A 24,790-nucleotide genomic window follows, 5' to 3' on the forward strand; every position below is an offset into this window, starting at 1 on the left:
AGAAGTGTGTTCTGTCTTCTCAGTGCTGATGAGGACAGATCAATGGTCACATTGATCGCAGGGCCGTGGGTGGAACTTCTGGGTGTGGCTACAGAACTGGCCTCCATTCAAGTCCCCTAAGGGTCAGCATTCAGTGCCCTGAGGGACTGCCTGATGTCTTGTGGAGCTCGGGTGGGAGGCAGGGCTGCACCCGGGCTGACCTCAGGCTTAAGAATCAGTGAGATGAACCTCCCTGCCGAACTCCACCCCACCATCTCTGGGTCATCCAGGGCCACAGGCCTCCTTTGTTCTCCTGGCCCGCAGGCGGCTGTCCTTCCTGACCTGCCTGGCCCACTCGCCCTTCACTCCACCCCGTTCCTCACCGGCCCATGGTTTATCTTCCTCTCCTGAGAAGGAGCATGGCCACCACGGAGGCAGGGCCTCTGGTTAACTCTCTCACCTGCGGCGGCACCTGCACAGAGCATGTGCTCATGAAACAACCGTCAGAGGGGTAAGATGAAGGTGAGCAAGTGCCCCAGGCTGCGAGCAGGTCACCTTCGTCACAGTAACAACTCCCACATCAAGACACCAGCCTGCAGTTTCTAGAGTCTGTGCCTTTTAAAAATCTGGTACATGTAACTTTCTCTAGTCTCCTGGACTCTTTTATCTTTTCCCAAAGATCCCAGTTTGGGGAAACACTTGAATGTTTCTGAGATCTGAGATATCAGTGGTGGGTCCTACATCCCTGAACACATGTAAAGTGAGTGAAGACATCTCACTCCTGACTCTTGCTGCTCCTCCCGTATCACAGCGGGGCCCTGCCCTTAGGGCGGCTAGACCTGGCCTGGAGCTCCAAGCGAGCGGCTCCAGCCCCTGGCCTCCTGTGGGCCTTGGTCCTGCTCACGCCACTCTGCTCAGGGTCTGCCCCGCTGCCGTCCTCCCAGGTGTGGGGCCTTCCCACACCAGGGCCCCCTTTTCCTCAGCCGTGCCCTCACCTTCTGGCACATCCCCACACTGCCTCTGTGCTGGCGGGGTCTCTAGGTTCTGCCTTCTCCTCCCTTCGGTGGGTGCCTTTGGGCCCCAGGCACTGGCCAACACTCACCCTGGCCGATGCCAGGCCCTTCCACCTTGTCCTTATACTGAGGTTCTTGCCAGGGGCTGTGCACCGTTCTTAAGAATTTGTTGGGAATTTTTTTATATCATTGGTAAAATAGAAGCAGAGTAACAGCCCTGGTGCTTCCCCTGGTTCACGATCCCTGGGTTTGGTAGAAGCCAGCTCCTACTAGGGGGCCAGTGGGGGCAAAGTCTCCCCTGGGGACAGCTCCCACCCTCCTGGCTGAGCTCTGAAGCAACAGGGATGCTGAGTCACCCCGACTTGCTGGAGAGGCAAGCTCCTCGTTGTGGAATCAATTCCTATTAGTATCTGCAGCCTCGTCTTCCCAGGAGATTTGGGCGAGCCTGGAGCAGGGAGCAGACCCTGCAGAGATGGCAGTGGGTGCCTGGGAGGGACGCTGGCTCTGGAGGAACCTCGGAGGGCCTGGCAGCACTGAGGCTCCAGCCCCTGACGTGGTCACGGTACTGGCCAGAGGCCCCCTGTTTACTCAGCTCCCCAACACCCACCCAGGATCTGCTGGCTGGTGGACTTCCTTTCTCTAAGAAGATGGGAAAAACCTAAAAAATCGTGTTGTGAAGATTGTTTACAAACAGGATTTAGAGTTGTTATAAAACCGCTTCCTAAGGAGAGAGCTGGTCACCACAGCACCAGTGTTTGTAACAGCCTGAAAGTGGAAACACCCAAATGTCCACTGGCGGACATCAGCAGAGGACTAGGTAAAGTGTGGCCCCTTCCCTGGAATGTCATCCGACTAGGGAGGGAATGAAGCCCTGACACACTGCCGCCGGTGAGCCTCAAAAACCAAAAACACGCTCGGCGAGGGAGCTAGACACAAAGGTCTGCATCATGGGATCCCGTTGATATGAGACACCCTGAGCAGGGAGATCCGAATAGACACTAGATGAGTAGTTGCCCAAGGCTGGAGGGAAAGGGGAGTGACCGCTGATGGGGACAGGTTTCTGGAGTGACGAAACCTTCTGGAATTAGGAGCGGCGGTTGCTCGACCTTGTGACTGTCCTTGAGGACAGAGTGGCCTGTTGGGGGCCCCAGAGACCGGGGCTCTCCAGCCCTCCCTGTCCAGCCACCCCAGCTCCAGGGTTGTGTCCCTGTTGGGGGCCATGTCCCTACTAAGAGGTTAGACCAGTTCTTTGTGCGTCTGTCACCCAGGACAAGGCCACCACCCTGGGGGACAAGGGCCCTGCCTGGCTCCCAGGGCCACCACCCTGCCTCTTTTCAGGGGCCCACACACCATCTGCAGGATGCTTGGGCTCCCCAGCCCCAGGTGTCCAGAGCAAAGTGGGTGGCAACTGTCCTGACGTTGTCCTGGCCTAGTTGCACCACCAGCCGGACTATGATGGAGGGAAAGGTGGTGACCGGCACATCGGCACATCGCCTGTGTCTGTGAGGAAGCACTGCCCCAGCCCCCGCCTTCCCCTGGGGGCAGGGAGCTGCCGTGTGTACCGGTTTCCATGCTTAACCAAAGCCGGGAGGCGGGTGTTTGATGAGGTTACCGGGAGTACCAGGAATTTTTAAACTGAGAGCTGAAGGGCGTGCAGCCGGAGGTGACTCACCGCTGACCTGGCGGCCTCCTTGCAGGGTAAACACGGGGTGGCAGGGCCGAGGAGGGCGTCGCCCAGTTCTCAGGTGCCTGTGTGTGTTTCTGACATGGTTCTGTCCCGGGTGAAGCCCCATGGCACCTGTGTGTGCCCCTCTCCTGTCTCTGCTCCCGAAGGGCCACTCTTGAACCCTCCTCAGTGCCAGGGTGGTCTGCCCACCGCCCCCTCTGCAGCACCCGGGGGCCTGGCCACCTGCCCACTGCCCCCTGTGTTCACACGTCTTGGGACCCTGGCAGGCCCACCAGCTGGTGGCACTTGAGCTGGTTACCCTGCTCGCCCACTGTTTGCTCTGGTGAGGCCAGGTCTGAGCTGCTACTTTAAACCTGGTTTTTTGAGTTTAGGACCCACATGCACTGTAGACCCAGACCTGGATTCCCAAACAGGCCTGGTTCAAAGCCCACGGCCCCCTCCTCCCTGGGCGGGGTGGGCCTGCGAAGGTGTGCCCTCTCGTGCTGTCCTTTGAGCTCGGAGAAGCGGGGAGGCACACGGAACCCAGGGACGGGATGAGGCTCTGGCTGGCCCCCTGGCACCAAGGACCTTCACAAGCCCACCTCCCAGGACCCGGAAGGAACTTGGGTAAAAAAGGACCAGTGAGTGTTCACGCCGACGCCTGAGGCTCCCAGCTGTCCTGGGGAGCCAAGTTCGGGGCACAGCCTCATCTCGGGGCACAGCCTCATCTCGGGGCGGGGTGACCATCTCCTTCCTGCAGCTGGCCCAGTGCCCCCATGGTGCTTCGGGTCCACTGCCCAGTGGCTCACACATGCTCACACCACCACTTTGCAGACGTGTTCATGGGACTTACTGCAGTGGCTTGTAAAACACACTGTATAAGTTCCCCGTGTGGACCGGCTTGTGTAACCACTGGCTTTTAGCTCAGAGCCATGTGCCTGTTCCCTGCATGCACCCCCGGGGATTGGTGGGGTCTCTGGCCAGCAGAGGCGATGGGGTGCATCCCAATACATTGATGGAGCCTGGGGTACAGGGGCCAGAATCCTCGAGAATCTCCGCATACTCTTCTTGGCAACAAAAATTCCTTTTTTAAAGGATTAGCTGTTTGTTGTTGTTTTTGCCATTTTTCAAATGGTCTTGAATTAGTTGTGTATGGCCTTTTAAGGAAATACGTGTTTTCAGTTTGATCTGGATGTTAACTTATGATTCTGGGGCCTCAAGTATGGCCAACAACGCCACTTGCTCTGTTATTTATGGACTTCATGTCACTTGAGAGAGCCCTTGGGGCCTGAGGGTGACCTGTGGGTCCAGACTTAGGTGCACAGCATTCTTGACACAGCACAGTGTCCCCACAGAGCAGATCAGATCTGGGGGATCGTCACCCTGCTCGGGAGCTGCAGGTCTGTGCCAGGTGGGTCAGGGTGGCAGCAGCCTGGCCTTGTCCCCTGGGCTGCCTGCTTCTGTTTGTCTCTGTGGTTCCTTTTCAGCCAGGGACGGGGACCAGGAACCTTCTGTCCCCTGTTGTCCTTGGCCAGGCCCCTGGGATCGGGGTGGAGAAGTGGATCAGGGCTAGGAGAGGGTGAGTAAGACTTGAGCAGTATCCTGCTGGGGCAGGTCGACCTCAGCTCAGCCCTGGGTGCGTGGTTGACCATCAACCATGCTGACCATGGGCGGCCACGGTGGAGGTGGGGCCTCCTCGTCCCCAGGCGCCACCCCTCCCTGTTTCCCTGCGCCAGACAGCACGGTCAGGCACGAGGTCAGGCTGCTCTTTGGACCCTGAGGGAAGTGACTTCCAGGGACTCTTGGTCCCAAATGGGTGTCCCCCGTACCCTGGTCCCAGAGCTGGCATCCTGGTGGCTCAGTAACGTTTATCATCTTGGGTTGGGGGTCATGTCCCGGGAGCTCCAGAGTGTGCCCCTGTTGTGGCATCTCCCCGCCCCGTCCTCTCATCGCCCACTTGTGGGTGAGTGTGGTCCTGGAGGCAGACCCTGTGTGGCCCAGCCCTGGTCCCTCTGGTCACTTAGCTTCCTGGAGCCGCGTGTCTTTGGGAACATAGCCCTGGGTTGCTGCTGGGAGAGAGAAGGGAGCCGGAGGCTCACGCACACAGCCACAAGTGTGCCCATTCCACACCCACGTGCAACATGGCCACACACGCTCACACCCACTCTCTCTGCATTCATGCAGGCACTCACTCCCACACACACCCTGTGTACCCACATGCACACGCCTTTCCCCACTCACACCCACACAGACACTGCGTTCACACCCACGTGCTCGCTCACGCTCACGCGCTGTGGTGTGGGCCCTGCCCGCGAGCACCCTTTGCGGCCTCAGGCTGGGTCTGGGCGTCTTCTCTCTCCACAGCAGCCGTGCACGGCCTGCTGCCTTTGGTGCCAGCCTGGGGTCTGTTTCCTCACGTATCGCCTGGGAGGGGGTCTCCTCTCCACTGGCACAGGCGGCAGGCTGGATGTTCAGCCCGGGGCCTGGTGAACCCCAGCCACATGTGATCCGACCCCATGACCGAGGGGACCTGCCAACATGCTTGTGTCTTCTCTTTTGGCTGCACCTCACGGCTTGCAGGATCTTAGTTCCCAGACCAGGGATTGAACCTGTGCCCTCAACAGTAAAATCGCCAAGTCCTAACCACTAGACCACCAGGAAAATCACCCCCCAACCATGTCTCCTGATGGGGACGTGCGGTTGGCTTTGCAGGGCCTGTTCGCTAGCACACGACGGCTCCTCCCAGCCGCCAGATGACCTTCAGAGGCGCTCTCATCTTTTCCTCCTCCCTCAATAGACATCCATATGTCCAAGGGGAAGCCAGTCTTTTGGGAACTCAGTCCAGCAGCACACTGAGAGTGAGAACTCAGAATTCAGACAGGAGGCAGGGCTCCAGAGCCTGCAGGGTGGAAGTGGGCACCGCAGCCATCTAACAGCCCACTGACCTTGGGCAGCTTGCCCCAAGGATTGGTGGAGATCTGACCACATGTGGTCAGTGGTCACCATGCCCTGTGGTCATCAGGGCTGAGAGCAGCTGGTGGAATGGCCTGATGACCAGGAGGAGCTGGCCTCCCCCAAACCCCACTGTGTTTCTGGGAGGGATCACCTGCATGCCATCCATGTGACCTTGGAGAGCAGACAGCGTTGTCCCTTTAGGGCAGGAGGCACAGGAACTGTTCTGCTTTCTAGCAAGCCTCATGGAGACCAGGGGTGCTCCTCATGGCTGCCCCCCACCAAAGAATTCTCTGGATCATGTGAGCCCTGAGTGGCCTGGCCACGAGGGGAGGGACATCCTGGTGTAGGCAGCACCTCTGGGACAGTTAGTCAGCAGATCTCGAGGGCAGGGACAGACCTTCCTCCATGTGGCCACAGTGCGTGGTCAGCGCCTGTTTAGCAATACTTGCCAGTGAAATGAATGCAGCCCACACTGCCCGTTCCAGACCCACTCTCTCCAGGGGAAGAAGTGAGCCATTTGTCCAGGGAGGTCCTTTGTGCTGACTTGGTGGGTGTGGGCGGTGGCCCTGAGGGTCATTGGAGGCAGTTGTTGTGTGTGCCCCAGCTCGGAGCTTCTATACCATGGCGTTGACTTGGGGTGCTGGATGTTGGGGCTCTGCTGACCATAGCGTGTCTTGGGCCATGGGGTCCTTCCCTCCACAGTCGCCCCACCTTCCACACTATGTCCCAGGACACACGGGCTGCTCGTCGAGGCTGCCGCCTCTGCCTGGGCCCGAGGTGGTTGGGGCAGTGGTAGTTGGCACCTGCGAGTGAGAGGAGATGCCGGTGCTCGTGGGATCGCAGGCAGGGTTGAAACCTGCAAAAGTAGTAGAGCCTTTCATCTGACTTCTACCGTGAACCTCGGCTCCGATGCAAACACCCACAAGCCCCCAGAGACACCAAGCAACTGTGCGTCCTTGTTTTAGAATTTCCCATCTCTCTGGGTGGCATCACCTGGAGAGGCACCCCTCCGCCTGCCCCCAGCGCAACCCTGCCCGCCTGCCGGTCCCTAGACCACGGCAACCCCAGTGCCCGGCCCGCCGGTGCGTGCTCCCCGGCCGTGGAGGGGTGATGGGGCAGTGATTCTGAGGCTCTCGCTTCCCTTCTGCTTTTCTCTCCTGCCATCTGCCTTCCAGGGGACGTTCTCTTCCAGATGGCAGAAGTCCACAGGCAGATTCAGAATCAGCTGGAAGAAATGGTGAGTCGTAGCCTCCCAGGGAGGCCTGGGGAGGGAGGGGCAGCTGCAGGTGGGCTGGCGCTGTTGGAGGAAAGTGGAGGAGGTGAGCATGTGCCTCGCCGTGCGTCCCCTAGGGAGGCGTGTGCTGCCCTGGGTCACACTCGGGTCTGGGGCATACCCAGGGCCCAAGACAGAAATCACATATGAACGAGGTGACCATCGTGGGGCCTAGGGGTATACAGAAGGACCTGGGAGAGCAGGGCACAGGCCAGATGGGGTCTTACACTCAGCTGGCCACGAAGGCCAGGCTCCAGTTCAGCAGTCTCTCCCAGGGCCGCCTGTTTCCGCGGGGCCACCAGGGTCATTGGCTCACGGGTCAGACAGGCTCCTCTCTCCCATGGGGGTACCCAGTGTCCTGGGCACCCTTGTCATGGTGACCGGCCCCCTCTCCTAGGCGGCTCCCTCCCTCGGGGTATACGTCAGAGCTGATCTCTGTTTTCTCTCCGTACCAGCTGAAGTCTTTTCACAACGAGCTGCTCACGCAGCTGGAGCAGAAGGTGGAGCTGGACTCCAGGTACCTGAGTGTAAGTAGCCCACCCGTTCCTGCTGGTCTGCCTGCCCTGCTCGGGCTCTGTGTGAACACTTCTCTCAGTCCAAGGGGTTTCCAGCTTCCTGTGAGCTCTGCGTCCTGTAGTTTCCCGCAGCTTCTCTGACATTTCGTGTCCCTTTGAGACCAAACGTGACCCCGTGGTGGACTCCTGCATCAGATGCCCCACGCGCCCTGGTCCTCTGCCCCTCCTCTCAGCTGCTTTAGTAAAGACGATGCTGTGCAGTGGCCGTCGTGCGGAACCTGCATGAGCTCCTCTGACCTGCTGTCATGAGTTTCCTTGTCCTGTCCCCTCCCCCAGGTCGACCAGAAGGGCGAGGGGCCTGGACTCCCGGTGCTCATTACACAAATTCACACCCTTCCCGCCCCGGGGTGGAAGAGGGAGGCCCAGCTGGCGGTCCCAGCCCTGATCTTTATCTCCAGGATGCGCAGAGCTGAGGCCTCAGGTTTGCAGCTGCGCAAGTCCTGCCATCCACGAGCTTGGGCCTCCGTGGCCCTGTGGAGAGCGGGAGGGGCACGCTGGCTCACTGCCCACATTTTCTTGGCATTCGTTTCTCAGGCTGCCCTGAAGAAATATCAGACGGAGCAGAGGAGCAAAGGTGACGCGCTGGACAAGTGCCAAGCTGAGCTGAAGAAACTCCGCAAAAAGAGCCAAGGGAGCAAAAACCCCCAGAAATACTCAGACAAGGAGCTGCAGGTAGGACTCAGCTGCGCGTGCCGGGCGCTCTGCCTACAGGGACACGCCGGAGGGCTCAGGCCCCTGTTACGGTGTCAGGACTCTCAGTCCTTTCAGGGAGCAATGAAGGGCAGGCCCTCCTGATGGATCAGACCCAGGCTCCACTCTCCTGGGGGATTTCCGGTGGAGGAAATGGGTGCCCCACGTCCCAGAGCTGGCAGCCCTGTCCTGCAGCCTCGGTGGGTGCCATGGCTCTCCGCCAAAGGAGCAGAACCCACCTGCCTCAGGGAACCTTCCTGCCTCAGAGAGAGACCTCAGGCCTCTACTCCGATTGACTCACAAATGCCCACGCCCAGCGTGGGCTCAGAGCCTCCATCAGGCAGACACTGGCCCATTCAGCATCTCGGGGGCCCTGCAGTGTGAGGCAGATGGCGCTACAGGACACAGGAGGGGCAGCCCTGGTTGCAGGCATTGTGTGCTGGGGTGGGGGCAAGGAATTAGGACAGCGTGGCCTGTGACAGGCATAGCCCCGATATACCTGACTCACCAGAACCCCGCCGCCAGTTGACATAGATCGGGCCCAGACGCTGCTCTCCAAGGTCGTGCGTCCGAGGAGGAAAAACAGGACAGCCACCCCCACCCCTCAAGCCGGTCAGCAGTGGAAGCGCTTCCTGGGCACAAGCATGGGGTGACCACTGGGGTGGACTCCTCCGCTCCTAAAGCCCTGCTCTTCCTGCCGGCCATCAGGGCAGCAAGTCTGGGGGCACCACATACACCATCGGGGCCTCCCTGCATGGCATGCCCCCTGGTGCCGACACCACTGCCCTCAAGCACCTCTGGAGCCCTCCAGGGCCACGAGGCTGCTCCTGGCCACTTGAGTAAGGCGTGGACAAGCAGGCCCCCTGCTCCCCCGGAGCGGCCCGGCCTCTGCGCCTTCTGCGCCTGGGGCTCCTGGTGGAGAGGATGGGCAGGGGGCAACAGCTAAGTACTGCAACCCACCATGCGGGAAGCAGCCATGCCTGCAGGGGAGTGGGCTTCTGCAGCCCCTTCCTCACGAGTTTCTCACGGAGTTGCAGTAATAACCCAGCTCCAGCCTTTCTGTAGCATCTTTCACTTTCCCAAGCCCACCCCCACCCCTCTTCTCCACCTGCCCCTTAGCCTCCTGAGGGTGCTATTGCAGTGTTAATAGCCTTGGTTAGTCCACTCAGGGGCGGGGTAGGGCTGTGTTCTGCCCTGTCCCTCCCGGTGTCCAGCACAGGCTGCTCACGTGGTGACAGGCAGTACGTGACCTTGTTCCAGTTATCTTCTAAGGGCGGGAATCAGAGCAGCAGTCCGAGGAGTGTTTCTTGTTCCCTGGTGACGCTGAACCTGAGAGGACAGGCTGGGGGTCGTCAGAGTCCCTCACCCCATGTCTGTGCGGCAGGGGGCAGGCGCTTGGTGTGCTCTGAGCCAGTGGAAGGCACACCAGCCGCCTGTCTCGTGGACAGTTCTGGTCTGCCTGGTGGCCTGTGGGGATGCCCAACCCACTCGGGCATCTGAGGGCCCCTCAGCACCTGGGGCTGTTCTTTCTGATTCTTAGAACCTTTGCGGACCTGGCCCAGGAGCCAGGCTCTGATGTCTGCTTTGAGGGGCTGGGAGGGCCCTGGGACTTTCTGGTGTGACAGCCCTCCCCTTCCCACCGTTTCCCCGGGAGGAGTGCCTGGCTAGCAGGGCAGGCGTGCTGAGTTGGCCCAGCCCTTCGCCTTGGCCAAGGTCCTGCGAGTCACAGGAAGCAGCTTGTTAAAGACTCTTTTACTGAGGGAGAGCAGGACTCTGCTCTCCCCGTCTCTGTTTCTTAGAACGCCCCTCCACCCCCAGTGCTCCCACACAGGCCACCCAGTAGCAGATCAGCCGTGGGGGCAGCTCCGTCCATCCAGACTGTAGTTCACGGCCCTGCCCTGGAGAGCCCGGCCTCACCTGGACCGCAGTGACCCGGCCGCTAGACGTGCCTGCTGCAAGCGGGTGTATTTGTGCACTGTTACCAAGTGGGGGTGGATTCCGGGCTGTGGACCCCTGGGGGGGGGAAGAACCCCAGGCACTGGCGACCCCCTGCTCCCTCGGAGCCTCTGTGAGTCCCCAGAGTCTCTGGCACCCTGGGGACCTTCACCAGGGTCTGGGCCATGTGTGGCCCAGTGGGCCGTATGTGCAGGTAGGGGTGATCCCGAGCCCCATGGCTGGCACAGGGCACCGACCTGGGCATCCCTGAGCCACAGCCTGGGCAGACCTGAGCTGTGACACCCCTTGGCAGAGGAGATGGGACACCCAGACTGATGGAGCCCTGTGGCTCTGGTGTCCAGCTGTGGGTATGTGCCCAGGGCTCCCACAGGCAGGTGGCTCAGTGCTCCTGAGACAGGTGGGCTTGCCCGGGGCAATCCCTGGGGTCACCTGTGAGCCTTCTGGAGCCCCTGGCCCACGTGTTCCGCTTCTGACTAGAGCTCAGTGTGGACAGGACACTCACCAGGGAGGGTAGAGAGGCTTCTGGGCACCTGCCAGGCACAGGTCGGCCCTTGGAGCAGCCACACGCCTCCCCTAGGCGCCTCTGCTGCCGAGCGGCCCGTCTGCACTGAGCACTGAGGTGGGGCTGTGCCCGCGGGCCATGCTCCACGGGTGGTGCCGGGGGAGACTGACCGCCAGTCAGCCTGTGATGGGTTCCCCGTGATGGGGACTGGGTCAGAGCCGGCCATCTTCAGGAACTGCTGGTAATTGAGACTGTGTTTTGGGATTTCCATGAAGAGAACTGATTTTAGGTCAGGAATTAGGCACTTAGAGGCATTTGGGGCGCAAATTAGGACGCGGGCTTCTTTCTAGAAGTAGGGAGCGCCCCAAGCGCTGACCACACGGCGAGGTCACGCTCCACACCTCTGTCACTGCCGGCTCACAGGCGCTGAAGTGCCACGGGGGCGGTCGTGGAGGATGCACTGCGTGTCTGACAGTGTGTGGTCACAGGCCTCATCTGGCGCCATCTCTGGCCCGGGGTCCTCCTCCCCAGGCATGGGTGCATGGCTGTATTGTAGCCTGAGTATCAGGTTCTCCAAGCTTCGAGGTGATTCTGATGGGCAGCTGGCCCCCGGCTGGTCGGTGGTCTCCGGGGCTTCTGACAGAAGGGTCTGGGCTGGGGTGTGGCTGTGCCATGAGCCGTCCCCGGTGAAGCCCTTTGGGAAGGTGGAGCTGGCCAGGCTCTGGGTGCGCGTCCCCCTCACAGATTCTGCAGGACCTGGCCAAGGATTTCTTCCGTTTCTGTTTCCCTCAGCCCCACCCGCAGCCCAGCTCTGATTAGGTAGGAGTCCTCGGCCTCTGAGGGGCACCGTGACTGTTAGAAAACCCAGCAGTCAACGTGCCTTTGGGATTCACATTGGTGTGTGACGTGTGACCAGCAGGGGTCATGGGGACACAGCGCGTCCTTCCCGCCCTTGTGCAGGCTCTGAGGGAGGGGCCGCTGAGACCGCAGTGGAGAGGTGAGAGCCAGGAAGAGAAGGCTGGAGGCAGATGGGTGGGCATAGGTGTGGGGCAGGGTCACCCCCAGTGTGGGCCAAACCGGCTTCCTGAGTGCAGTGGGCCAGGGCCCTTGACCATCCCTGCCAGCCCAGCACCATGTCCTTAGCAGCCTGGTCCTTGGAGCTGCTGACCCTGGCAGGCTCCTGCTGTCAGGAGGGCAGATGGCCCAGCCACCCCAGCCCACCCACCCACTGGGGTTGGGGTTGCCGGTGGACCCAGAACTGCTGAGAGCCCCCCTTGCGTCCTTAGCCATCCTCCGCTCTCCCTCTCTGAGATGCCGAGAGCAGGGCCTCGGGTGTTCTGGCTTGTGGGGTGTGGGCTGTTGCCAGGGCCTGTGTTGACTGAAGCAGGCAGTTCCGGCAGTCGGCTCCCCCTCCCTGGGCTCAGACTGCGGTCTGAGAAAGGGGAGAGATTCGTTCTATTTAAAGGGATGTGTAATTAACAAAGCAAAAACAAAATAACCATAATTTAGATCTTCAAAAAAGATAATGGCAGAGGCTGGTTCCGATAACACATGAGGTTTGACGGCAGTGGTTTAAGCCCCTTATGTGTCTGCTGTTCTCGTTATAAAGAGCTTTTCAGTGCGAAAGACATCTATGGACAAGACATCCCAGCGGTGGGATGTCGTCTTTCCTTGGAGATAAGCAGAGGTCCTCTGGATAAAGCAACTGAAAAGCCCGAGTATCCTCTTAGGGCTTCTGTGTCCCGAGATGGCATCATCTGCTCAGTCCTCCGGGGGACTCTGCCCCCCGCCCCGTACCTACCCCCAGTTCCCCAGATTAAGCCCCCCCAGTGGGCTGCCTAGCTAGATAACACTGTGAGAAATCTGGAGCGACTTATGCTTTCAGAGCTGGGAGGACTTGTGGGGGCAGCACCAGGCACATGGCACCTGTCTTCTTGCACTGAGAGGTGGGCACATAATAAATGTGATACAGGAAAAGCGTTTTACTGGGCAGAACACGTCTAGAGTGTTATTTAGACATGTAATCATTGCACCAGATGCTAGTGAGGTGTGTTGTGTTTGTCTCTTTCCTGCTGAGTCTTTGAAATTGGGTGTGAATTCCGTACCTGCGAAACCTCTGGGGTCACGTGAGGAGGGGCTGCCTAGTTGGGTGGTGACGTTCTGTCTCAGCCCCTGAGGAACCTGAGACCCGAAGGGTCCAGAGACTTGGCCACTCAGCAAGTGGGCACGGGAGCCCAGGCTCTGCCCTCCTCCAGGTCCCAGGGCAGCAAAGCAGACCCAGGTGGCATGGATCCCAGAAGCCACTGGGCTCCCCAGCAGCCACCGAAGGACTTGGCTCAGGGTGCTCGCAGATTACTAAGACCCGTCCCCTTGGGCCTCAAGGCCTTTGTCAGCGTGTCCAACCCACTGGTGTGGACGGAAGTGGCCTCACATTCTCTCCTGGGGTCTGGACTCGGGGATGCTGTTGGCATGCCCCTCCCAGCATATTCTTCCTGGACTCCAGTGGGTAAGTGCACCCAGCAGGGCAGGGGCAGTGGGATCTGTTTGGTCACGGAACCCTTTGCCGATCTAGTGATGGTTGTGGGCCCCTTCTCGGGAAAATGGGCAGCCTGGGCCCCCGGGTCTGTGTCGCCTGCGAGTGGCACTGCGCTCTCTGCCTGAGAATGTGCCCCCAGCACGTGCCCCATACTGCTGACTGCTGGCTTTTCCACCTGCTGGCCTACGGGAAGGAGGGCGCACTTGCCCTCTGCTCAGCCCTGGTCCCCAGCCCTGCTTGGAGCTCTTGTGCTTAAGAGAGATTCTTAACAATCCGCTGAACCGAAGGCTGGCCATCCTGTTCTTGGCCTGGGCACAGGGTCCAAGGGTCCAGGGAAGCCACCGGCTGACCCCAGAACGTACCCAGTGACTGGATGCAGCTGGGGGCATCCCATTCCGGCTGTTCCTTTCTGTCCATCACAGCTGCCGGGGTTCCCTCCTTGTCTCCTTGGAGTGATGGTCATGGGCAGTGACAGCTGAGGGCCAAAGGTCCCCCTGTCATTCCCCAGCTGCAGCGGTTAGGGACCGCATGGGGGTTCTGAGAAATTTGGAGAAATGTGGGAAAGCTGGGTTGGCCTATTGGGTGAGGGAGACCAGAGCCCCGGGTGTTTGCTAGAGCGCCCCTCCCCCGCTCTGAGTCACCAGGCCGCTCACAGAGGAGACGTGTGTCCCGATCACTTTTGTCTTCTCGGATTACAGGGCTGTTCAGCCCAGGGTGACTAAGTGGGAGCGTTCCGTGGGTCTTAAATGCTTTCAGCTGGGTGTTTCTATAGTGCCGTCGCCATAGCACCCGCTAAGCCAGGAGCAGGGGTAGGGGGTGGGGAGGCAGGACGCTGGGAGCCTGGCCACTGTGCCCGCCTGTGGCGGGGACAGGCTCAGGCTATTTTCTGTGGCCTGTTTGAAACCCCTCAGAGCTGTCAGGTGAGGCACGTTCTGTCCTCTGCCCGTCCCGGAGAGTGCGGGCACTCCTGCGTGTTTGGGAATGTCCCCTGCCCACAGCGGCCAGTGTGGCCTGGGGTGTCCTCCTCTCCCGCCACTTTGGATACGAAGCTCCTCACTTGGCCTAGATTTCTAGGGTCTGCCCTTCAAAGTGGTGGCCTCTCTCCGCAAGGAGGCAGCTTTGGGGAAGGTCAGGAGGGCTGGCAGTTATTCCTTGACAGAAGTGGCAGCCTGGGTCCTGGCCAGATGCTGGGTGAGGAGGAAGGGTCAGCTCTCCTGGGCCGGGCACCCCAGCCAGGGCGACGTCTCTCCTGCCCCATCCCGGGCAGGTGTGGTCCTGTAAAGACACTGCGTGGCTCCGGGAGCCCCCGGGTCCCTGCCTGAGACCTGAGCTGCTTCTGGCCGATCTTGGGGCTCGTTTGAGTAAATGGAAATCTTAAAAATAAACTGTCGCTTCCTCCCCCGGCACGGGAGGCTGCCAGGCAGCTAATGAGGCCAGCACCCCGCGCCAGCTCGCCCGGAGCCAGTTTCTCTCCCCTCCAGGGAGTGGGAACATTGAGGTGAAAGACGTTACTGCAGCCTGAAAACCCAGAAACCGGCTGCAGGACGGACGGGACGCCAGGCGGTGAGAGGAGGAGACGTCCTCAGCAGCGGGCTCGGGGCGGGTGGACCCGGGGGGCCCGCGTCCCGGTTTACACCGCTGTCCTGGGGTGACCGCTCACGGAGGTGCCTTCCTCCGCCCCCAAAGTCTCTGCTTAGGTGACCGTGGGTGCCTCCTTTGGGCCTGCCTTCTCGAGGCTCTGTGCTGACTTCTCAGGGCCTCAGCCTCTCTTACCCAGTCACCCCACGCCCACCCTGCCTCCCAGGCCTGCCTGGCACTGGAGTGGCACCCCGGAGGGTGGGAGGTAGTGACCCCAGGGACCGGCTGGCTTCGGCTTTTACTAGAGTTAAACCCCAAAGTTCTCCTCCTGGAGCTTTGCAGAGACTCTAGAAGCCCCTTAGGGGGCTCTCAGGGTCGCAGCTGAGCCCAGGTGCAGCCATGTACTCGAGAGCAGGCCAAGGGAGGCATCTTGATTCAGGGCTGGTTGAAGCCTGCAAGGCCACACCGATGTTTGACTGTCCCCCGGAGCGGGTAGGACAGCCACGGAGGAGAGTGGGCGGAGGCCCTGGGGGGTTTCAGTCTAATGCCGGGTGCTATTTAGGTGATGGGACGCGGGCAGCAGGGGCCTGCATCAGTGTCCCCGTCTCTGAGCGAGCCCTGCCCCTTCCAGGCCCTTGTGTCCAGCGGGTGTTCCCACCCTCAGGCCTCTTGTCCACATGGGGGCTTTGGGGTGTGAGCCAGCCCCTTGGTGGGCAGCATCTGAGGGGTCCTTTCACACAGCACAGCCTTGCCTGCTGTGGCACCCCACATCTACAGACTCCCCCGCTTCCTAGAGGAGCCACTGTGCAGGCTGGAGGGGCAGAGGCTGAAGGTCTGGGTGTGCACGTGTTTCATAACGTGGGGCTCGGGAGTGGGGAGACAGGGTGGTGGAGGCAGCCAGCAGGGCTGCCCTGAGGGCCTCTCCCCTCCTGCTCGGACTTTGTCAGGCACACCTCGTGGCCTGGCCGGCCGTGCGGCTGCTCAGGAGGGCCAGGGCGGATTCCTCCAGGGTCAGGGAGTGGGCTGGCCATGTGGAGGCCCATTTAAGCTCTCAGGGTGAGGAGAGTGGGGTTCAGTGTTGAAGGGAGGGTGGTCTGCACGTGCAGGGGGGAGCAGGGTCCCTGTCCTGGTGAGAGTGCTGGGCAGGCAGGCTCACACTGGCAGAGCCTTGAGCTGGGGACAGCGCTGGGGACGGCCCACACCCAGCAGGCGTTTGCCCTCCAGCTGCGCGCCGCTGCGAGGGGGGACCAGGGAGGGGCCAGGAACAGCCTGCACTGCGCCCACCCTTGCTGAGTCAGAGCTGTGGGGGAGGCGGTGAGTCAGGCGGGGGAGGCCGCCCCCTCGTGGCCCGGGTCTGCCCCTGCCAGAGGATGGGGCTTGATTCTGTGAAGGCTGGTCCCCGTGGCCGGCCGGCGCGGTGGAGGGGGATCCCAGTTCAGGACAGAGGAGTCTGTGCCACTTGTGGAGCGTGGAGTGGGCTTGGGGGAGGGAGGGCAGACAGGGAGGGGGCTGGAAGGCTCTCCTGCGTCCCAGAGGCAGGGCCACACATAGACGCGGGGGCCTGCAGGCCTCCCTGGGACAGCTGCCCCGTCTTGCTGGGACTGTTCCTGGAACTTTCCATCCTGCAGAACCAGAGTGTTCTGGTGTGCTGTAGCATCGAACTGTGCTCTCTGCCCACTCCCGTGGGATTCGCGCGTGAACTAGTCATTTTCCAACACACAGCGCCAGTTGAGCTGTCCTGATCTTCCGAATATCAGGATGGCTTTTATGGTTGGTGTCTGGGTCTGAGGGAGCTGCCACACCAGCCTCACCGGGCAGTCTGCCACGTGGTCCCCACACATGCAGCTGCCAGGGCACCAGGGCAGTGGCTCAGCGGGATAGCCTCATGGCCAAAGTGAGTCACACGGCCAAGCGCCCACCCTGGTGGGCTGGCCGGGAGGTGTGCTCCACCTCTGTGGGGCTGCTCAGAACGGGAGGTTGACGGGGTGTTGTCCCGTTGCGGGCTCATCTGCCTCTCCCACCCCCAGTACATCGACGCCATCGGCAACAAGCAGGGTGAGCTGGAGAGCTACGTGTCCGACGGCTACAAGACCGCCCTCACCGAGGAGAGGCGGAGGTTCTGCTTCCTGGTGGAGAAGCAGTGCGCCGTGGCCAAGAACTCTGCTGCCTACCACTCCAAGGTGGGTGCTTGCTCCGCAAGGGGCTGGGCCCTCATTGGCAGAGACTGCCTCCCTGGGGAACACGGGGGCGTGCCCCACCTTGAGCTGTGATGAGGGAACACTGTGCTGATCTCCTCAGGAGGAGAGTTCTGGAAGGACAGTTACCAGGTCAAGGTTGCAGATGTTTTACAACTCCCAGTAGAAATTGCCAGCTGCTTTTTTTGAGAGCAATTACACCAGTAACTCAAGCTTTCCTGGTGGCTCTGACAGTAAAGAATCTGCTTGCAATGCAGGAGACCAGGGTTCAGTCCCTGGGTCAAGAAAATCCCTTGGAGAAGGGAATGGCAACCCACTCCAGTATTCTTGCCTAGAGAATTTCATGGACAGAGGAACCTGGCGAGCTACAGTCCATGGGATCGCAAAGAGTGGAACATGACTGAACAACTCTTCAAGTTTCACTTTTCACATCAGTAGCCCACTGAGAGGGTCTTCTCCAGGGAGCAAGCTCCTTGGGAGGTGCTGCAGTACCAGCCCCTGTAGAGGCCAGCTTAGCCCCCCGAGGCCAGCACGACCCAGAGTACACATCTCCCCTGAAAAAACAGGTGACTTCACGGGGGCTTCCGTTCCCCGTAGTCCACAGGTAGGAACTGGAGTGCGGTCAGAGCTGTCAGCTGTAACATTCCAGGATGTTCTGAGAGCTTAGGTGTGGTTAGGCAGCCCGAGCCAACCAGGGAGACCCTCATTTGTGTCCTTTTTGCATAAAGGTGTTCTGGGGGCCGCACCTCACACGTGTTTGGCCTGACTCAGCGTCTGGTCCCCAGGCTGGCAGATGCCCTCAGCCTCCATGGAGAGGCTCCTGCCTGCCTGGCGCCCGAGGGCCTGCTGCTGCCACAGGTGCGGCGCAAGGGCAGTGATGGGCCCTGTGTCCTCTGCAGGGTCGGGGTGGCCACCCCGCCGCGTGAGACTTTGCGTTCAGGTCCTGTGCCTGGGGGCTGGCTGGCAGCGGGGAGGGGCTTGCTAGAGCTGCGGTGCTCCGGCAGGGCCGCCGCAGCGCCCACGCGGCTCCAGCAGCCGTGCGGCAGGCGTGCGCGCCCTCTGGCGGCCGCTGGGCCCTGTGGCTGCTCAGGAGAGCGCGGACCCATCCATGCCGGAAGGAAGGCAGGAAAGCCATCCTTTTCTAGGATGCCACCATCTCTGTTTCCTGCGGGAGGGCAGATCGTGTGTATGTGAGATGACTTCCCAAGAAACGACCCCAGCCCCCCAGGAGGTTTGAGAAAGGCACAAGCCCCGGGTCTGGAGCACCAGGGCATGAAGGCAGAGCCCCACTGCTATTCCTAGCAGCAGGCAGCTAACACTTCCCTGTTGCCTGGGTTCAGGCCTGACAATGACAGGGCCATCAACTGAGGGGGATCCCTGAGTGGGCCCTGTTGGTGAGGGTTCCTGCTGACCCAGTTTTTCACCACCAGCCCAGACCCATCAGCTGTTCCTTTCAGCCAGACGCTGGATTGTAACTGTCTTCAGTTTGGGCCATTGCACAGGGAATGTGGCCACTGACATGTAAGCCAACTGCCTTGGCTGTTTTCCAGTTAAACGTTCTACGCAGATGAGCAGCCAGCCCTCATGCAGGGGTCTGCTGGCCCCTGGTCTAAACCGGAAGTTGGGGGAAGGGCCCTGGCCTGCTCCGAAGGGCTGTTTGTCCAACATCCCCCAGTTTTCCCATGTGGGCGCCACCTCCCTGCCCCAGACACAGGTCAAAAGAAGTGGGAAGATAAGTGAGGAGAGACAGGGCTGGACAGACCCATCCGAGGTCGTGGAGACCTTGACTGCCCTAAGCTCCACCCAGGGTGGGTCTGGGATCTGCGTGGAAACACAGTTGTATCATGTGCTGCAGGTAGGGTAGCCCACTTTGGCCAGAGGGCTAGGACACGGGAGGCAGAGCCGTCTCCAGGGCCCTAAGTGTGTCCACGCCTTGGATCCAGGACCCCTGAATGGGCTGCAGGGGATCTCAGGCTAGTGTCTTGCTTTTGGCCACTCTCCCATGCTGGGACCCTGGTCAGGCCTGTGGCTTCCTCGTGCTTTGTCAGGCCCTTGTGCCCTCCGGCCCCCTGTGTCCTGGGCAGACGCCGGAGCACACTGGAGGGACAGCTGGGCTCGAGGGCCCCTGGGTTGGGGTGGGAGGCAGACTGCAGCTGGGCCCTGGGCAGCTCTGTCCCTTCCCCACAGTGCCCTCAATCTACCTGAACAGCACTCTTCTAGTACCTCATGGTTGGCCCACGAAGAGCCTATCCTGTTCCATGGCTGACCACGTGAGCTCCTGTTCTTTCAACTCCCTGGGGAGGCCCCTTTCAGGTCAGGCCTTGGTTTGACCTCATTCTGAGGGGTCTCTCAGCTGAGGGGCACGCTGTACCATATCCGGCCCCTTTCCCAGGTCGGGAGTCAGGGACTTAGAGGTGGCTCACCTGGTTGAGGCACCCCACCTGGCAAAGAGCAGCCCCAGCCAGGTGTGCCTACCTGGGGTTGGGTGTGTCTCTTCAGGAGCCGCCTGATGCCAGCTGGGAGCCGAGGGGCTGTGTCTGTGAGGTGGACCACAGGCCCTGGCCTCTCCTGGCCCTGCGGGGAGGCCCCCCTGGCTACGGAAGCCTGAGCTGGCCCTCACGCTCGCCCTGTTCGGCTTCCTCCACTCTAGGGCAAGGAGCTGCTGGCGCAGAAGCTGCCACTATGGCAGCAGGCCTGTGCCGACCCCAACAAGATCCCTGAGCGCGCCGTGCAGCTGATGCAGCAGATGGGCAACAGTAACGGCTCCATCCTCCCCAGCGGCCTGTCGGCCTCCAAGTCCAACCTGGTCATCTCAGACCCCATTCCGGGGGCCAAGCCCCTGCCGGTGCCCCCTGAACTGGCCCCATTTGTGGGGGTAAGTCCTTGATTCAGAAAGTTCTGTGGGTGTGGAGGTGGTTCCCCTTGGTGCCAGTGGTTGGCATCCTGGGGTGCCCTAACAGGGAGACCTTGCCGGGCTCAGGCCCTCCTGCCACACCACACCCACACCACCTCTTCTCGACAGCGGCTGTCTGCCCAGGAGAACGCACCCGTCATGAATGGCGTCTCGGGCCCAGACAGCGAGGACTACAACCCATGGGCTGACCGCAAGGCCACCCAGCCCAAGTCCACGTCTCCCCCGCAGTCTCAGAGCAAGCTGAGCGACTCCTACTCCAACACGCTTCCCGTGCGCAAAAGTGTGGCGCCCAAGAACAGCTACGCCACCAGTAAGCGCTCCACTGGGGCCCCAGGCCCACCTGGCCCACAGCAGTCACGGCATCCCCGAGGGGAGGCTGGGGGGAGCCCGGAGGCTCACGGGCACGCGTGTGTGCAGCACCCTGGGGACCGCTGCGAGATTTCCATCCCAGAGCCTTGAGCTTGACCGGGCTCCCCCGTGAAGTGAGTGTGGCAGGGCAGGGCAGCGCAGGGACGCCAGCAGCTCAGCAGCGACAAGAGCGGGTGAGCGTCGCTGGAGAGCACTTTGCTGACCGTGGGACCATTCCCTGCCCTGCCTCCAGCCCATCTGCTATGGACAGCACTCCCCCTCCTGCAGCCCCAGCAGTGGGCTTTGGCTTGTGAGGGTCTCCCCATTAGCAGATGAGAAAGCTGAGCCTAAGACCCAGAGAACTGCCCCAGCTAATGAGCCGCAGGTCAGAGGCCGCATCCACACGCACCCCAGCTCCCAGCTCCGGAGTCTGAGCTAGACAGCCCTGGAGGCCTGGCAGCCATCCATAAGCGTGGAGCGTCCACCTCCAGGCCCACCTGGGGGCTCCGAGTGTCCCACGGTCAGACAGCCGAACTGACGGGAGGGTGACTGCGCCCTTCCCCGCGTGGGGTGGAGCTCCCCCTCACACCTGCCCTGATGTTCCCGGCAGCTGAGAACAAGACCCTGCCTCGCTCAAGCTCCATGGCCGCCGGCCTGGAGCGCAACGGCCGCATGCGGGTGAAGGCCATTTTCTCCCACGCGGCCGGGGACAACAGCACCCTGCTGAGCTTCAAGGAGGGTGACCTCATCACCCTGCTGGTGCCCGAGGCCCGAGATGGCTGGCACTACGGCGAGAGCGAGAAGACCAAGATGTGAGTCCGGCGGGGGCGTCAGCCTCCTGACCCAGGTCCCTGCGTCCTGTCCCTGGGTCCTCCTTCAGACCGATTATCCAGGTCCCACGGGTCTGTTAGGAGGGACAGACCCCCACCAGCCCTCGCTTTTATGTCCCTTGACTCAGCCCAGCACCCCACGTGTGCGTATGGCCTCCCAGTCAGGAGAAGCCAGCCTTCCACCCCAGAGCCTTTCTGTGCACGTGAGCCACTCTTGTGAGGGTTCTAGAAGTGGCTTTGAGTCACGGGCCACACTTTCACAGCTCAGTTTGACGCCTGTTGCCAAGAGGCTGTGCCAATGCCTGGCTCTTGCTCAGCCAGAAGCTGCCCAGGTCAGGGGCTGTCCCTTCCAACTGCCCCCACCACCACCACCATCGTGCATGTGTCTTTAGGTGGGCTGAGAGACCCCTGCCCAGGGGTCAGCCTGCCTCCACCAGGGAGGGAGAGGCTGGGCTGAGCTTGGCTCTGGCTTCCTGGCAAGTGCCATCCTGGGTGGGGAGCTCTGAGTGCCAAGGGGCACCCTCCCAGTGGGGGCTCTGGGCAGCCTCTCCTGTTGGGTCTGTGGCTTTGCAGCCATGTGGAGCTGAGCCAGGAATCCCATCCAGCTTGCTGAAGAAGTTAGAGCCCTGCTGGGTCCTGGCACCTTCGCTCACCCATAGCCCTACTCCCGTCCAGGGCAAGGTGGCCCAGAGCTGGATGGATGCCCCAGTGGGGTCTCCTGGTCTCCCTGGAGTGTGTGCACGCACCCCTCCTCAGATGGGTGCAGCTGGGCAGGGGAACGGGTGGGACCTGGGGCCAGCTGACGCGCTCTGACGGGGCCTCCTGTTCCAGGCGGGGCTGGTTTCCCTTCTCCTACACCCGAGTCCTGGACAACGACGGCGGGGACAGGTTGCACATGAGGTGAGCGTGCTGACGGGCAGGTGACCTGTAGCTCGGGGCAGGGGCTGCACACTTGAGACCCTTGAGTCCAGGGGTGTGGAGGTGCTGTGAGAGGTGGAGGTGTCTGAGAGCTGGGTGGGGTGGGGTGGGGGCTCACCCAAGATGGCAGCAAGGGCAAACTGGGCTCCCCTTACCACCCTGGCATGCCTTACACTCTGCTCTTAAGAGGGGGCGGGGTGGGGGCTGGGGGAGGCCCAGGCCCACCCAGGCAGCATCACTGCCAGCTTCTATTCCATCCTCCTTGTGGGGCAAGAGAAGCAGGGGGCCCAGCTGGGCCCGGCTGATCGCCCTGCCCACCCCCGCAGCCTGCAGCAGGGCAAGAGCAGCAGCACGGGTAACCTCCTGGACAAGGAGGACCTGGCCCTCCCGCCCCCTGACTACGGGACGTCCTCCCGGGCATTCCCCACCCAGACGGCCGGCGCCTTCAAGCAGAGGCCCTACAGCGTGGCAGTGCCCGCGTTCTCGCAGGTGAGTGCGGGGCCGCGGCGGGGGCTGCAGGCGGGCGGGTTCAGGGTGCCTCCCCCAAAAGGCCTGGTACTCCGGAGCTTTGGATTCGGCCTTAACACCCCTGCAGTGATCTGCTCAGGGGTCACAGCCCAGCATCCTCTATAGTCTCAGGGCTCCAGAGAAGCGTGGTTACCCCTCTGTCTGCCCTACCCTCAGCCTGGGGATCACTCTGGACGCCACCTTTTGGGAGGAGGAGCTCCTTCCCTGAGACCCAGGAGGCTCCTGCAGTCGTGGGTTTGAGTGCAGACGGGTGGCTACCCCGTATCTGCCTGAGACGTGACCAGAACCTTCTAGCTAGCGTGTCTGGGCTCTTAGGAGGCAGGGCCAGCCATGTGTGGTCAGCCTGCCTGGAACCAGGGAGCCAGAGGGAAAAGATCAAGGCTTGGGTACCCAGCGGTCCTCCAGTGCAGGGTGGTCTTCAGGTCAAGGTGGGCCCGTGATGTGAGTGTGGATGGTCCCCACAGCTCTGCTGGGAAGCTCATGGGTTGGAGAGGGCCCAGACTTCCAGGATGTTTGCTGTGGTGGCACGGTGGGCAGGGGCCAGCAACTTTGTTCCATGCTGGTCTCCAGGTCAGAGCCTCACTCTGCCTGGGAGCCAGGGGACCCAGGTGGTGGGAGAGGAATCAAAACTCCTATTTCTCTAGAATTTGGGCAGCCAGAGAGTTGACCCAACAGCGTGGGGTGGGGGCGCTCCCAGGGGGCTCCCATGTTGACAGTGTGGCGTCAGAAGTGGGCAAGGCAAGGAAGGGCTCTGGGTACATGGTGGCCGACTCGCCCTGTCCAGATGTCCGTGTCTGGAGGCTGTCGTGAGCGGCCTCACCCACCCCTCCCTGCCACGAGGAAGGCTCAGCTGGTGCACGCTGTATGAGGTGTCCAGGGTGTCTTCAGGGAACTGATGATTTAGGCACAGTGAGCATGTGATTTGAGACAACTTAGGTGGTGAGTGGGGAGAGGTGGGTGGTGTGGCTGGGCCTTTGGATGGAACATCTTGGAGATAGTGAGGCTGGGTCAGGGCGAACAGCAGGGAGGGCGAGGCGGATCCAGCCTTGGGGGAGCCGTGGCACCTCAGGGGTCACGGGGCCCACTTGCTGAGCTGTGAGACACCCCGGTCCCTCTCCAGCCCTACCAGGCCCCATGGCACAGCTGGCCATGCCTGGAGGGGTCTGACCACTGCTTGCTGCTCTTGCATTCCAGTCTTTGGACTTGGTTTTGAGGCTGAGAGAGCTGAGGAGGGTGTCCCCAGTACCCCTCGGTGGCTTTGGGGCAGCAACTTCTTTGGGGCCAGGCGGCTACAGTGGGAGTGTTGGGGCTCAGGGGGACGCTTGGCCCTGGGTCCAGCACAGGTATGCATGAGGCAGGCTGCCCTCCCTGCATCAGCTTCTGCCAGCCCAGCTTCCCCACCCAGACCCCACCCTCCACCCTCCATGGTTTCAGGCTCTGGGGTCCCCAGGAAGCCCTCACATGCCGGGTTTTTTATCACATGACCCTCACAGCTAAGGGCCGCAGGGAACATGTGCGGAAGGGGGTCACCAGGTGACCTGTCTTGTGTGAGCTCTCCGTTGTCCACTGGCCAGATAAGGAGGCATCACTGAGAATCGGGGAGGGCCCTGCTGGGGGTGGGAGGGGCGCTTCGTGTCCTCAGCCACAGGCAGCATCACACACCCTGGGGTCAGGAGGGACCCCTGTCCTGCAGACCCCGCCTCAGCCCCTGGCTCCCCAGCCTGACCTGTTTCTGCCTGTTCCTCACCAGGGTCTGGATGATTATGGGGCACGGGCCGTGAGCAGGTAAGAGATTTTCAGACTCATCTTCGGGAGCTGTGGGCAGTAGGGAGCCGTCCCACCGGAAGCTGGGGTCGGGTGGTCCCTCTCCCAGGCCTGCTCGGTTGGGGCCTGGCTGGAGACCACAGTGTCTCCACTCCGAGACAGTCAGCGGGGCCTGGGGCGCCTGGTCTCTGACCCTCACCCCGCTGTGCCCTCCCCAGTCCGCTCTACAGGGCAGGGCCCTCAGTGCAGGATGCCCTGACCCCTGGCAGCAGCTGGGGGTCCCCGGATATTGCCCATTGGGGAAAGCGGCCCCTCCCGGAGCTGCCTTCATGCTCCCCTTGTGGGTGGGTGGGGGTTAGGACTGGCCCTGTGCCCAGGCTGGAGCCAGGGACCCACTGCAGCCACTCTCGGGTCTCCCATTCTCTCCTGGGGAGGCCCCCGGGCGGCCCACCGCCGCCACATGACCCCTTGGCCTGGTTGCTTTGTGGCCTGGCTCTTTCCTGGCATCCAGGCGTCTCTTCTCGGCCAGGAGGGGGGCTCATCTGCCCCATGTGCCCCTGACCTGGGCTC

General features: G+C 61.6%; 1 protein-coding gene across 7 annotated transcripts in view; it reads left to right on the forward strand.

Annotated features, from left to right (window-relative positions):
* Positions 1-24,790, forward strand: part of BAIAP2 (BAR/IMD domain containing adaptor protein 2) — a 63,904-nt gene that overhangs the window by 31,011 nt on the left and 8,103 nt on the right. For all 7 annotated transcript variants that reach the window (XR_008712860.1, XR_008712861.1, XM_055575343.1 and 4 more), the window contains 10 exons: positions 6,789-6,850; positions 7,342-7,413; positions 7,996-8,133; positions 16,751-16,903; positions 19,569-19,793; positions 19,941-20,142; positions 20,791-20,992; positions 21,842-21,910; positions 22,255-22,417; positions 24,207-24,241. Coding sequence is in view for 5 of the 7 variants with exons in the window: in XM_055575343.1 (XP_055431318.1) it covers positions 6,789-6,850; positions 7,342-7,413; positions 7,996-8,133; positions 16,751-16,903; positions 19,569-19,793; positions 19,941-20,142; positions 20,791-20,992; positions 21,842-21,910; positions 22,255-22,417; positions 24,207-24,241 (1,321 nt within the window). In the remaining 2 variants the exon portion in view is untranslated. The remainder of the gene's footprint in view (positions 1-6,788; positions 6,851-7,341; positions 7,414-7,995; positions 8,134-16,750; positions 16,904-19,568; positions 19,794-19,940; positions 20,143-20,790; positions 20,993-21,841; positions 21,911-22,254; positions 22,418-24,206; positions 24,242-24,790) is intronic.

Source organism: Bubalus kerabau, chromosome 4 (genome assembly GCF_029407905.1).
Source record: "Bubalus kerabau isolate K-KA32 ecotype Philippines breed swamp buffalo chromosome 4, PCC_UOA_SB_1v2, whole genome shotgun sequence".
NCBI lineage: Eukaryota > Metazoa > Chordata > Mammalia > Artiodactyla > Bovidae > Bubalus > Bubalus kerabau.